General features: G+C 57.0%; 1 protein-coding gene across 1 annotated transcript in view; it reads right to left on the reverse strand.

Moving 5' to 3' along the window:
- Positions 1–145: 145 nt before the first annotated feature.
- Positions 146–14,028, reverse strand: part of SLIT1 (slit guidance ligand 1) — a 170,481-nt gene continuing 156,598 nt past the window's right edge. Inside the window, exons 28-37 of the mRNA XM_024734826.1 lie at positions 13,788–13,885; positions 10,484–10,623; positions 10,204–10,297; positions 7,527–7,664; positions 6,459–6,696; positions 4,798–4,928; positions 4,164–4,318; positions 2,770–3,058; positions 2,209–2,420; positions 146–1,522 (exon numbers count right to left, since the gene is read on the reverse strand). Coding sequence (XP_024590594.1) covers positions 1,284–1,522; positions 2,209–2,420; positions 2,770–3,058; positions 4,164–4,318; positions 4,798–4,928; positions 6,459–6,696; positions 7,527–7,664; positions 10,204–10,297; positions 10,484–10,623; positions 13,788–13,885 — 1,734 coding nt within the window. The 3' untranslated portion in view covers positions 146–1,283. The remainder of the gene's footprint in view (positions 1,523–2,208; positions 2,421–2,769; positions 3,059–4,163; positions 4,319–4,797; positions 4,929–6,458; positions 6,697–7,526; positions 7,665–10,203; positions 10,298–10,483; positions 10,624–13,787; positions 13,886–14,028) is intronic.

Here is a 14,028-nt window from a genome sequence, read left to right on the forward strand (position 1 = left end):
CCCAGGCATCCTTCCCAGGCATCACAGGTCGCTCCTGTGGTGTTCTGTAGTCAGTCCCATCTGTCCGTGAGGGGAGAACACCCGCAGTACCCAGCCCCGGTTAGGCACATGAATACTTGTTGACGTGATTAATGAAAGTAGATCTTCTAACTCTTCCAGCTTCCCTCCTGGAGCCACAGCGGGAGGGTCTACATTGCTCACCCCCATCGCCCCACTTGATAGCTGAGGAGACTGAGGCCCATGAGGAAGAAGTTTGCCCAGAGTGACAGAGCCAGCGGAGGTTTCCTGATGTCCGGACCACAGCTCCCTACTGGTCTGCGGCATGAGGTGATCTGAACCCAGTCTACATGGGAGGAGACCCCTCCTTGGCTTAGCAGCCTAGCCCAAGCCCCCTACACCCCCAAGTCCCCCTGCTAGCTATAAGCTGATGGCTGGCTAATGGCTGGGGGAGCCCAGGACCAATGCCCCCTTGGTGGCTAGTGCCTGGAGGTGGTGATGTTTATTCAGTTGGAACCAAGAAGCCCTCTGTCCTTTTCGCTGGTGGTGTCCCCCTGCTAAGCAGTCCCAGCAGTTGTTTCCTCCGCATGAGCACCCTCCTTGAAATTACAATGCTCATCCCATAACTTTGGGATTCAGAGGTCTAGTCCTAAAACCACCTCCACCCCCTGGCCCGCTCCTAAGCAAGCAGTGGCTGCAGCACTGCCAGGCAGCCCAGGGGGCAGCGCTTGGTCCCTTCCTGGCCAGCAGGAGGGGGCCCTTCCCCTTCGCAGCCTGGCCTACTGCCAGCAGACGCTGCAGCAGCAGAAGCTGAGAGCCAGGCCGGCTGCCCCAGCGCAGGCTGAGAGACTTCAAGGTTATCTGCAGGGGGGCAAGGGGCTTCTGGGACCCGCACAGGCCACAGGTGAGAGGGCAAGGCTGGTTTGGGAAGGGGCAGTCCCATCTTGAGACCCAGGTATCAGGCAAGGAGGAGGTGTCACTATTCTGCACTTCGTGGCCTGACCTCACGCACACATTCATTCAACAAATATTTATTAAGCGCCTATTTGTGCAAGGCACTTCCGGAGAGGGCGGGCTGCGGCCCGGGCCACGCCCACCCGCCCCTCCCCAAGCTGCGGCGCCGTTTGCTTTAGAAAGGTGGTTCTGGCCGCCCCCCGACCGGAGGGCCGGCAGCCCAGGCGTCGCCGTGGTGATGGCCCGCACCCCAGCCCAGCTGCCGGCCATTCGGTCTCCGCTGCGGCCGCGCCCCCTCGCCCGCCCTCTCCCCTCCCCATCCACGCCGGGCGCTAAGCGCAGAAGGCACAGCCACACTTGGTGGGCTTCTCCACCTCCTCGGCAAAAGAGGTCCCGTCGCTGCACTCAAAGGTGAACTTCCTCCGCTTCAGCCGCAGGCCCTGGCAGCAGCCCTGGCCGGGGCATGAGCCCCGGCACTCCACCCACGACAGCGGGCGCGTGGTCTGGCAGATGGCATAGCCCCTCTGGACCTGGTGAAAGTCCCGGACAGGGTCCCCCCGGCACTCGGACTCTGGATGGGACAGACACCAAGAGAAAGCCTCAGGGCACACCCATGGGCCAGCGCTGCCCCTGGGGAGGCAGGAGGAGGAGAAAAAGGAGGAGGAGGAGAGTGGGGCAGCATCCTTGGACCCCACCTCCATCCCCACCTCCTCCCTGCCAGACATGCACACGCTTCCTCCTGGGCCCCCAGTGAGGTCAGTGAAAAGGAAGAACTTTCTAGCTGCCAAGGCCCCCCAGGACAGATTGGGCTGTCAGGGTACAGTGGCCTCCAGAGGAGTGCAAGAGGTGGCTGGAAGCCTGGGAGGCGATGACATCAGAGAAGAAATTGAAGCCAGGAGGACCTGGGAAGGGTCCCCAACTCTCAGACTTCCTGCTGCTCTCCAGGTCCCTAAGTGATGTGGCCAAGATGCTGTTACTCTGGTGGTCTCTTCTGTAAGGAGAGACCCCAGCCAGAAGGGGCACTTAACCCAGATAAAGGGGCTACAGGGCAAGCTGGGCCAGGGAGAGATGGGCATCTATCTGGGGGTGGGGCTCAGAGCCCAGAGGATTGGGGGCGCTACAGCCCAATAGCAGCCCAAGGTGCAGGAGGGGAGAGGGGGCACGGAGGGGTTGCTGAGGTTGGGAAAAAGAAAAGTCACTAAAGCACGTTGTGGGGAGGGACCCTGGAGAGGGCATGTCAGGAGGGGGGCCCCTGACCTTGCTCGCACAGCTCGCCCGAAAAGCCGGGGTCACACACACAGTGTGCCCCCTTGGTGGCTGAGGCCTGGCAGTGGCCGTGCAGGCACCTCAGGCCCCCACAGGGGTCTGCAGGTGCCCCAGCCTGGTTGCACAGGGCCCCCGAGTACCCATCCTGGCACTGGCAGCTGTAGGAAAGAGCATCTAGAGGCATGCACTTCCCGTGGACACACCTGGAGGGAACAAAGAAAAGGCACTGTGAGGAGAGGCCACAGCCAATCCAAGGCCACCCGAGGGTACCCCACACCCCCAGCCTTGGGCTTCACAGGGTCTTATTCTGTTCCCAGAATTGAAACAAAGGGAGCAAAATGTGATTCTCTGTTTGTCCCTAGGGTCCTTTTCCTGTTAATAAAAACTGAAAGCCAGAAAAAATTAATAAAACCCTGTGTTAGGCCACATGTTCCAATTTTGGAGTTTAAAGACAGTCTTTCCTCACCATGGGGAAGTGGAACGTGCAGGGAAGGGAAGGGAACCTGCAGGTGGGCGGTGGGGGAGGGTTCCCTGAGCCCAGCCCAGGCTCACTTGTGGCCATGGCAGGGGCCGTCGGCTGGCTGGTCGCAGTGCAGGCCCTCCCAGCCGGCCTCACAGTGGCACACGGGCCCTGGTGTGGCATTGGGCTGGCAGATGCCACGCAGGCAGTAGAGCTTCCGGCAGGGCTCGCAGCCTGGCACCACCCCTGGCTTCATCCTTGTCTTGGTGAAGTCCTGCAACTCGTTGTTGATGTACAGGTTTCGGATGCAACCGTGGAAGCTCGTGCCGTTGAGGATCTGCCACAGGCGGAAGGCATCCGAATTCCCGTCCACTGGCATCCCTGGAGTGGAGGGGCGGGGGCGGGGCGGGGCTGAGTTAGGCTCAGACCCCGCCTGGCACCCACCTCGGAGGTCCACTGGGCCTCTTGCCCTCGGCATCTGTCCTTCAGTCTCTGCAACTCTGGGCCAATGTCTTTTGCCACCTTGGAGGGTCCAGACTCCTTTCCCAGAAGAAATGGAAAAGCTGCTTCCTCTGTGATCAGAGCCTGGGGGTGCCAGGCCTGGCAGCAGCCAGCTGACAAGTGATGCTCTGGGTGCCCGAGTCTGGCCGCCCTCGCCCAGGGCTCCTGCCCAGAACACCAGCTTTTACCTCCCAGAGACCCCAAAAGCAGCCAAGGACTTGGGCCCAGAACTCGTGTGTACGGCACTTTGTCCCCCACTTTTGTGGTCATCCCTTCACAGCAGCCCTCTGACGTCGGAGTTGCTGAAACCCCTTCGATTTCAGTGCTCAGGGACCTGCGCAAAGTTGCACAACTAGTAAACAGCAGAGCTGGGATTAGAATCCAGGGCTCCATCTCTCACACCCTCCTGGCCGAAGTCTTGGCAAGGCCCTCTGCGGCACTGAGGCGGCCCTGCTGCATCTAGAAACCTGTCTCATCTAGACCTAGAAATGTTCTCGGGTGCTGGATGGGGTCATCTAGCCACAAAGCCTGTAAGTCCAGCTGGGAGGTACCCAGTTGAAGCAGGGAGTCCATGCCTGGGCCTCTGAGGGACCCGAGAATGGACCCTGAACAACTGACAAGCCCCTTCTGGCCCTAAGCCAAGAGGAAAGGTGCCTACCATGCAAAAGACAGCTGGGAAAGTCCAGGCCCCCTCCCAGGCCAGGCCTCAAGCCCAACCCACACTCCCATCCTTCTTTGTCAGTCTGGGCTGGGCAGAGAGCAGTGCGGGCTCTAGGCAAGGTGGACAATCCGCCAGCAGCTTGGCCATTCACTAGGATCCTCCCCCACTGCCACCTTGGAATGTCCCCCACAGGGCAGTTCTCCTGAGCCTGGCAAGGCTCAGGCCAGAGAGCAACAGAGGCCCCACCTGGAATGTCTGTTGCTACCACCTGATGGAGTGGCCCGGGGAGGGCCAGCTGCAGCTCCACCCAGGCCAGGTCCTCACCTCCCACATAGAGGGGCGCCTCGCTGTTTAGTGTATAGTGTTTGCCGAAGTTGTCCATGGTCATGGGGCTGCCGCCATCGATGGAGAGATTCACCATCTGGTCAAAGGTGACCAGCTCAACGGTGTGGAACTGCCCATCATTGATCGTCTCGGCACTGGAAGAAGATGAGGTGCCCCCGCCCCAGGGAATGGCCTTCAGCTGGACCCATCCCCGCCTAGGCACTTCAGAAAGGCCACTGGTCCAGCAGCTGATTCCCAAGAAACCAAATATCTAAGAGGGGACTGTGGGGACTTGATGGCCTCTGACCTGGTCCCTCCTGCTCCCCTTTGGGCACTCTCTCAGGAAAGCTGAGAAGTTTGGGGCAGGGGTTTCCAACTAATCAGCCTCCCCTCCCCACTGAGGAGCTCCCTGTGTGGCGGTTGTGGGACAGGGAAGGATGGGGCCACTGCTCAGGCCCCAGGGAGCCTCGGACCCAGCATGGGGCTGGACTCGGTGGTCTGAATGCCCTTTCCGCTTGGGCAGCCCAGGTCTCTGGTAGTGCCGATAACCACCTGCTCTTGGCTCAGGAGACCCCTCCCTGGCAGCCCCCCAGCCCTTGAGGGCAGCTGGGGGGCCTGAAGAAGGCCTCCGTACCTGTAGATGGCAGAGCTGGGGTAGCTGCCCGGGTCACAGCTGACACGCACATGGCCCTGGTAGAGCTCCACTGCGATGTGGTCACTGTCCCCATTGTACAGCAGGATCCCATTGTCCTCTGCTGTGGAGACCTATGGCAACGGCACTTTCTCTCCCACCCCACCCCACGCAGCAGCAGCACAGGCTGGCGGGCGGGGCAGACGGAGGACCCACAATTAAAAGAGAAATGTGTGCAGAACAGTCCTCCCCTGCCTCCCCAAGGGAAACATCCTCCAGGGGGCGCTGTCCCCGGCTGGCAGCCCCACCCCACTCAAATTCCACCCACAGCCGGTCTGGCCAGGGCCAGGCAGGGGAGGACAGATGGGCCAGCTGAGGCCTGGAAACTCTGTGCCAGGAGGTAAGACAGCTTGGGACCACCTGCCCAGAGAGGACGGTTAGACAGGATGAGGGATATCCTGTTCTGTGGGCCTCAGGGAGCTGCCTTGGGGCCAGGACGGAACCTACAGAGGACAGATTCAGGAAGACTCTCCAACAGCCAGAGCCACCCAAACCTGGAAGGTAGCACCTGTCACTGGAGCCATGCGAGCAAAGGCTGGAGCTGTGCCTTGGGAGGGAGATGCCTCTATGCTGCTGTAGGAGCCATGATCTTTGTTTCCTGCCTTGTTCCTCTCCTGGTAAAGACCCTGACCCCCTGGTCTGTACAGCTGGCACATGGCCCAGTCTGGACCACGGCACCCCATCTCCCTGGACTCAGTAGTTGGTCCAGGGATGGGCATGTGACCTGAGGCAGGCCAATCGGAGATCTTCTCCGATCCGAGGTTGTTGACTGTTGTCCAACTAGAGCTATCGGGGAAGAGCCTGCGGTGGGGATAGTGGGATAAACTGAGCCTCTCCAAGGATGTGGCTGGGCAGGGTTTTGGTGAGTTTTATTCTGTTGAGCAGTTAGGCTAGCTGTGGTCTTGCTGTGTGGACAGTGTAGTGGATAGAATTTATGAGAGGTGATCAAGGGAAGGAGAGCAGAGTGGGCATGTTTGAGAGGCTGAAAGGTTCTGAGAGAAAAGAAGGAGAAGAGGACAAAGGAGAGAAGAAAGATGTGGCAGCTGGGATAAGGAATGGAATTTGGGGAACAGGGATGACTAGAGGAGTTTAATTTCTTTTCATGTGAAGTGCAATGCAATCCGCTGTCCCTCCCCAAGAAACATTCAGCAAACAATGCTGCTGAAGTAGAACTTGCTTCTTTTTCCCTCAACATAACGATGTTCTGAGATGGAATTCAAGACATAAATGGAAAATAAGGGCTCCCAGCGCTAGCTGTGGCCGTGTTCCAGCCACATAGAGAAAGCCAGTCTGCAGCATTGGAGGCTGAAGCTGAGGGGAGTCTTTGAGACAAGAGATGGTGGGAGAGGATCCTGGTAAGTTTGGTTTTCCGGATCCAGTCACCCATGAGACCACCTCCACCCCTGCCCTTCCCTGAGACTGGTTTTGTGACCCAATAACCTTTCCGACTGTGCTTAAACTAGCTCAAACTGAGATCCTGATACCCACATCCAAAGAGTTTTGACTAACACAGGGTGCTCCCAGCTGTCCCGATACTCTGACCTGAGGCCAGGGTCCCCTGCTGCGGGACCACCCCCTCTGTGACGCACACCCTAGGCACGCACCTGCAGTGTGATGTTGGCCCGTGGCCAGTTCTGCAGGTCGGTGAACTGTAGGTAAGTGTCCCGATCCACGAAATTGACACTGAGCAACTTCTCACACTCAGGGCCGCCAAAGCCCGGGAGGCACTGGCACACGGGCTGGCTGCCCTGGTCCACACAGTTGGCCCCGTTCTGGCACTCAGTCCCCTCACAGGGGCTCCTGGGGGCAGGCGGGCGGGGAGGGGTCTCGCAGAGCTGCCCACTGAGCGGGAAAAGACGCGGGTCAGAAAAGGCAGGGCCATGGAGCAAGGGGTTATCTTCCTCTCCCACTGTCCTGGAGAGAAACTCACTAAACATCTTGGGACCACTGTTGCTTTAAAGTAACAGAAGATGCTCCTAGTGAACACTCTCCCTAAGAGAATGAAGAGCCAGAAAGATGCTGAGGAACAAGGTGAGGAACAAGTGTGGTCCTGCACCAGCAGCACCAACATCACCTGAGCACTTGTCAGAAATGGCTTCACCGGCTTCCCCGGTGGCGCAGTGGTCGAGAGTCCGCCTGCCGATGCAGGGGACATGGGTTCATGCCCCGGTCCGGGAGGATCCCACATGCCGCGGAGCGGCTGGGCCCGTGAGCCGTGGCTGCTGAGCCTGCGTGTCCGGAGCCTGTGCTCCGCAACGGGAGAGGCCACAACAGTGAGAGGCCCGCGTACCGCCAAAAAAAAAAAAAAAAGACACAAGCAGAGCATGGGAGGTGGGTGACCAGAAAGAGGGCAGGTGCCCTCCCCTCTCAGCCTCCCAGAGAGACCAAGATGCAAAAGTAAATGACCTTTAATGCAGGGCATGTCTTCAGGGGTTCACTGGGCAGGTAAGTGATGGGGCGCTGCCCAGTAATCTGTACTCACCTCCCGCTCCCTCCGCCAGTCAGGGTAGGGACCCTTTGCCTGTGCTCTGAGCTGCTGATGCACTTTCCCCAGACCACACATATGGTGACTGGCATAGCCACAGTGAAAGCTCCCAGGGTGGCCTCTGCCAGTCCCAGAGCAGACAGCTAAGAGGAGTCAGTCACTCATGGTGCCTCCCGGGGCCGCTCACCTGTAACCCTCAGCACAGAGGCAGGAGTAGCCATTGACTCCATCCACGCACTGGGCCCCATTCTGGCAGCGGTGGTCCTCGCAGTCATCCCGGTTCTCCGTGCAGTTGTCACCCACATAACCAGGTGCACACTCACACCTGGGGTGGGCGGAGGGCGGGGTTGGGTCAACAGCCCCACACACAGCCCAGAGCTCGGCCAGGAGCCTGTGCGGCCCCAGGGCTGTGTGTGTGGCAGAGAGCCTCATGGCCCTGGGGGGTCTGGGAGGTCCCCCAGGAGGTCACACAGAGCCCTAGATGTCAAGATGCCCCCACCCGTCCTGAGACCATTTTCTCATCCAGGAAGAGAGTTTATGTGGGCTGCAGGCGGGGGAGGGGGCTGCTCTGGGCCGGGAGGGTGGACACCCAGGAGGTGGAGGAGACGGGCGCTTGTGGTGGAGGACCACCCTTAGCACCAACAGCACATCCAAGGTCAACCTTCAACCCCTTCTCAACCTGCCCCGCTGCCCCCACCCCCCTCCCCAACCCCAGCCAATGCATGGCTCTGAGTCACATGGGGCTCACCCATCCCTCTTCCCCAGCCTCCCAGGCCTCAGATGCTAGTGCCCGCCTCTCCACAACATCCTGACTCCAGGCCAGGCCCCAGCTTCCCGGCTCACACTGTGGTCCGCTGCTCGCCTGAGTCAGTCCATTTCTGCCAATTATTTGCCCATCAAATAAAGAGCACACTCCTCCACCCCCGTTTGGTCGCAGCCCTGCCAGATGCTCCCTATCCGGCTGCCCCCATAACAAGCCACCCCGTGGTCAGACCTGCTTCCACAGGCAGCAACCCGCACCTCGCTACACCTCTCTGCCTTCACACCTGTTGATTCTGGACTACCCTCTTCTCTCTCCCTGCCTCGATCCAGCCAGGCCAGTACCTCATCTCCTCCAGGAAGCCTCCGGTGAACACCCCTTGCAGGAAACCCTTCCAGACTACAAACTGCAAACTCCACGGCTCAACCACACAACCTGGCAGGTAGGTGCTCCTGCCAGATATTTTAACTCATTCCCAGTGTTTTTCAAGAGGTAAGAAATACCTTTGTACCCAGTAAACACACACACACACACACACACACACACACACAGAGCCCGCTGCAATCAGTTTCATGCCCAAATACTTATCCTTACTATATAAGAGGGCATGATGCTCTCTGATATTTTCTGTTCAATTTTTTTAACGTTAACCTTGACCCACCCAACTGATCACAATCTATTACTGGGTCTTGAGCTGCAGTCTGAAAAGTGTTACAGTAGCTAAGCACCCACAGACTCATTCACTGTCATTCCCTTATGCATGCATCCAGTGAGTGTGTACTGAATACTTGCTGGGTTCCAGGTACAACACCAGGCACGGCTGAGTGTCTGTCAGTTCAGTCCTTCCTCCAAGACAGGAAGTTGAGTGAAGGTGAACTGTACACCCACCGAGCGCCCCTTCTCTGTGGTGCGAAGGACATTCTGAGCAGTATCCACCCGGACAATGTGCAGTCCTGCTTTATTCCACCCTCTGAGGCCCAGCCCCTCTAAGAAGCCTGCACGTCACTTGCTCTGCCACCGCTCCTTGGTCTGCTGTGCCCACCCCACCCGGCAGCTCAGCCAGCAGTACGGCGTCTGTCCACCACTTGGATGGAGGCTCCTGTGCGGCCCCTTGACCTAGGATCTGGGCCTCAGTGTCCCCCCGCTCTCACTTCCTGCCCAGGAGGCTCTGGCAGCTCCTGCTGGACTGAGTCCCTGGGGGACTCCATCCCCTACCTCTGCCCGAGCAGCTGGGTTCGGGTCCCTCAGCCACAGACCTGAAGAAGACCTGACCATTGTGCAGCAGTGGAACAGGGTCCCAGAAATGAGACTATGTTTGCAGAACTGCAGATGGGAGCAACATCTTAAAAACCCCGTGACCTTCACATCCCAGTCTTCCAGTGACAAAGCACCTCCACATATGCCAGTAACAACGATGGTGACAACAGTCAAGGACCCCTTATCCAACCCTCCTGAAGCCAGACAGGTTTTGAAATTCAGAACTTTTTGGATTTGGGAAAGGTGATACAACACCTATAACTGTACATTATGTAACATGCCAGTTGGAGCTGGGGCAGCCCCTTAACTAAACATGTTCACAATCTACACGTATCCCCACTACATGGGGTGATGGTGACTGTAAGTAGCTTCGTATCAGCGCAGGTCAGCTTTTAATACCAAATACATTGATCGGATCAGATTTTGCTAGCAGATGGCTTTTGGTTTTCAGAGTTTTGTGCATTTTGTAATTGGCGATGAGAAATTGTGGACCTGCAATAGTTCTTTATTGAGCACTTTTCAAATGTCAGACGTGGAAGTAAGTGCTTTTCACGCATTTGCTTATCTAATCCTTACAACCACCCCAGGAGGAAGCTACTGGTGCACCCAGTTTGCAGATGAGAAAACTGAGGCTCAGAGTGGTCAAGCCCCCCATTCTGGGTCATGATGTAAACCCAGGTCTGTCCGACTAAAACTACCACCACCCTGCCCCTGCCCCTGATGGGCAGGAACTGAACAGCCAAGACCAAACCCACCTGACAGGTGAGGAAACAGGCTGGGGAGGGCAGAGGAGACGTGACGTGGGGGCCCATGCCCTTCCCTGGCCTTAGAAATGGGCAACACTGACCTGGGCCCGTCTGGGGTGCCCACACACTGGGCCTCGTGCTGACACGGGTTCAAATCCGAGGAGCAGAAGTCCACCAGCTGCTCACAGGCCGTTCCTGGGGGAAGAATGGGGGAGAGGCAGGAGAGAAGCTGCCCCCTGTGCTCCGCCAGGCAGCCGGCCCAGCAGAAACTTCCTGCAGACACTGAGGCAGGGTCCCAGCCCTTCCGCCCATGGGACAAGGGCTCAGGGCACGTGCACCGGCCTCCACCTCCCCGCAGACACTCAAACCCGCCACGCTTACCCGAGTACTGCACGGGGCACTGGCAGGTGTAGCTGCCCATGCCGTCCACACAGGTGCCCCCGTTGGCACATGAGTGTTCCACACAGTCATCCGTGTTTACCCCACACGTCGGTCCTTCAAAGCCGGAGGGGCAGGAGCACCTGTAGGGAGCAGGGGAGGAGGAAGAGGCATGTGGGCCCACGGCCAGGGCGGCAGCCGTCCTGAGGCACTGATGGAAGCCTGTGGCCAACGGTCAATAGCATCATCCTGGAGTTTTGGTCCCTACTCTGGGTCAAGCCCTGTTAGATGCTGGGGGTTAGAGGTGACCAAGACCAGCCCTGGGCTCCTGTGCTCATGAGATCACTCACAGTCTAGCGGGGGAGACGACGAGGAGACTGGCAACCAAAGGAGAGACAGTGAGTATCAGAACGGTGCACAACTGAGGCTGGGGAGGGTGGACAAAGGGGCAGAGGACACCTAGCTCCTCCTTGGAGGGAGTGGTCAGGGCAGGCTTCCTGGAGGAGGTGATGAGTTAGCCAAGGACTCTGACAGGGGAGTAGAGGAAGGGGAGGGAAGGCAGTGGGAGTAAAAGCCTGGGGGAGAGAGAGCCTTACAGTCCATCCTTCAGGAGGGTACCTGCTCATCTAAATAGTTCAGGGCTTGGGGAGCACATACTTCAGGAATGGGGTGAGAACAGGACTGGGGGTAAGCAGGAGTCAGGTCTCGGAGAGCCCTGGAGATCAGCGATCTTCAAACCGGGGTACACTTCCCTCTGGGACAACTGTGGTTTTCCAAGGGGTTTGTGGGTCAGAGAGGTCTGAGAAATTAATTTCCACATCTTCATGTTGTGCATGGAATTCCCCCCTTAACTGACCTGCCCCAGAGCTCCAGAAAGGCTCATGCGCACCTCTTCCAGCACGAGGCCAAGGTGGGCTGTGCCTGGGGCCTAAGATCCTTGGGTGCCAAATGAAGGGACAATTAGGAATATTGATGTTTCCAAAGTGAATGAACAAACCCTTTTGCAAGTCACGAGATTTCCAGTTCTGTGCATTAAAAAATAATTGAAGGAAGACCTCATGGAACTGTCAGCTGATAGAGCATTGAAAATAATTTTTGATGACAGATCACTTGGGATTTTTAGCATATAAACTTGACAGGGTTTCAAGTAATTGAGTGACGTGGCTATAATAAAACTCCTAATCTCATTGGTTTATTTATGTGAACAAACTTTCTCAGCATTTATAGCTACACATACATACACACACACACACACACACACACACATTTTTTTTAAGGGAATAGATTGGCTGCTAAGCCCTCTCACATTCTATAATATTCACCTCTGGACACATAAACCAATTAGGAGAAGAAAAGAAAACACACACACACACACACACACACGCACACACACAAACAAAAGCTCCATCCATCTCATTAAGAGATACAGTCTAATAAAATTTACCTTTTATGTGTAATAATTATCAAATTTCGGAATAGTTATGTTGTTCTGATCAATTGTATATTATTGATCACTGTAATGATAACTCAATGCAAGAGAAACTTAATCAGAGGTTTATGGTGACAAGAAATAGTAAAAAACTTTAAATTTAAACTTATATACCCATTTTGGTGGTAGGAAAGTATGGCAGGGTGCTAAGGAAAGCCTCTAGTAGGAAAACAGATTACATTAGAAGGAAAATGGGGGGCAGGTGAGGGGAGTAAAACAAATCCTAGTTTGAGTAGAAACGAGAATGATGCAAGATGTAGCAGCTGTTCAAGAGGCGTTCCTTCACGTGATTTTAAAATGATTTTTCCCTGGAGGATAAAAGAGTGATTTAAGGAGTCACAGCTTTCATTTTAAATGTTAATAATATGTACCGCGTTCTGGAAATGACCTTCTTTGCAATGAAAAATTAAACTTACCATGAAGAGTTTTAGCTGTCACTTAAGAATGTGTCAGGCAGTTTGTAGTTTTAAAATTTCGTTTGCGGCGGGGTGGGGGTGTGAACAAGAAGGTGTGACGCCTACTGTTGCAGGCTGTCTCCTGGAATTTAATTCCCCCTGCAAGGTGGTGGCGGATCTCAGCTAAGTTCCTTCTGGCGGGGTTCGGGGAACAACTGCGGACTCCCTTGTAAGCCTTAGGTTTGAGGGGTTACTCAGGGAGGCACCCCTTTCGACCAACAGGGTCCTTCCCACAGCGCCCCCGCCAATCTGCAGGCATGCCAAGTGTGAGGGGCTACTCCCAGCTGCACCCCTCCCGGCCCAGCAGGGAGAGTTCCTAGGTGCGTCCTCTCAGCAGCCCCCTCTCTGTAGACACGCCCCCTAGCAGTCTAGCCAATGAGGAGGGGGCTTTGATGGAGCTGCTGCGGAAGCCCAGAGGAGCACAGAGCCTATTGTAAGGACGCCGTTTCCAAGGCGACACCTGCGGAGAGGCCGTTTAGTGTTTTCTTTACAGCTGGTAATCTGGGTTTGCAGAGACAGGTCCGGCCATCTCTGCCAGTAGATTCAACATCATTTTCTGAAGAGTCAGTTTGCTCAGCTGGCAATTTTTCTTCAGCAGCTAAATACTATGTGCTCCTCAGAAAAGCTCTGGGAAGCTGGCGGGCTCGCTGAGAGGCTCTGGGGGGAGCAGGGTGAGTGGGGGGCTTGAGCGGCAATGTCAGCACTGGGAGGACTTGCGGGATGTGGAGGACAGTGGGAAACCGATGCCCGGGGTGCGACCAGAGTGACCCATGAGCTGGTGGGGGAGGCCCCCCGGAGGGCGTGACCAGGACTTGCTCCACCTCCGGGCAGGACTCCCCTCCCCTGTCCTGGGGACTCGGGGTGGACGCCTGATCCGAAGCAGCTGGCTGCGGGCCCTGCCTTCAGGCAACACTGGCCCAACAAGCAGGTGGATGGCTTCAATTGGAGGCCTTGGGGGTTAATGGAGATTACAGGAGTTGAAAACACCCCCAAGCTGCCTCTTGGCACTGCCGCTGCATATGCCCTAGGCTACGGACTCCCAGTGCCACAGAAAGACTCTCCTGGCACCTGGCAAGAGCAGGCAGAAGCCTGCTGTGTGACCTGGGCAGCCCCTAGTCTCTGTGCTTTCACTGCCTGTGCGCAGCGGAGGCGTGGCCTGGGTGGACACGGAGAGGCCTCTGGGGGCCATTTGGAGTGAGTGGCTATTCCCCCTGGGCCTGTCCCTCATCTCCCAGAGCTCAAAGGGCCTGGGCCATCCCATTCGGAGGAGGAAGGCTCCGAGGCTTGGGTGCCGGATCCCATTAGCACTCACCCACCACGTCCCAGCACCCACTCCCCCACCGCCCCACCCCCAGCAACTCACGTGAAGCCGGCATGCTCGCCCTCCTGCGAGTGGCAGGTTCCGCCATTTCCACAGGGGCTGCTGGAACAGCTGTCCAGGGACACCTCGCAGTCTCGGCCCTAGGGAAGAAGTCAGCGTTGGGGACCCCAGGGAGACCCAGGGGCCAGTGAGCCAAGAGGGACAGCCGGCCCCTCAGCAGCTCGGCCTGCCGGTCCCGGGGGTTCCTTGTTCTCTCATCCACTTGTTAGGTCATGGATGAAAA

The sequence above is a fragment of the Neophocaena asiaeorientalis genome, unplaced genomic scaffold (genome assembly GCF_003031525.2).
Source record: "Neophocaena asiaeorientalis asiaeorientalis breed wild unplaced genomic scaffold, Neophocaena_asiaeorientalis_V1.1 scaffold240, whole genome shotgun sequence".
NCBI classification, from domain to species: domain Eukaryota; kingdom Metazoa; phylum Chordata; class Mammalia; order Artiodactyla; family Phocoenidae; genus Neophocaena; species Neophocaena asiaeorientalis.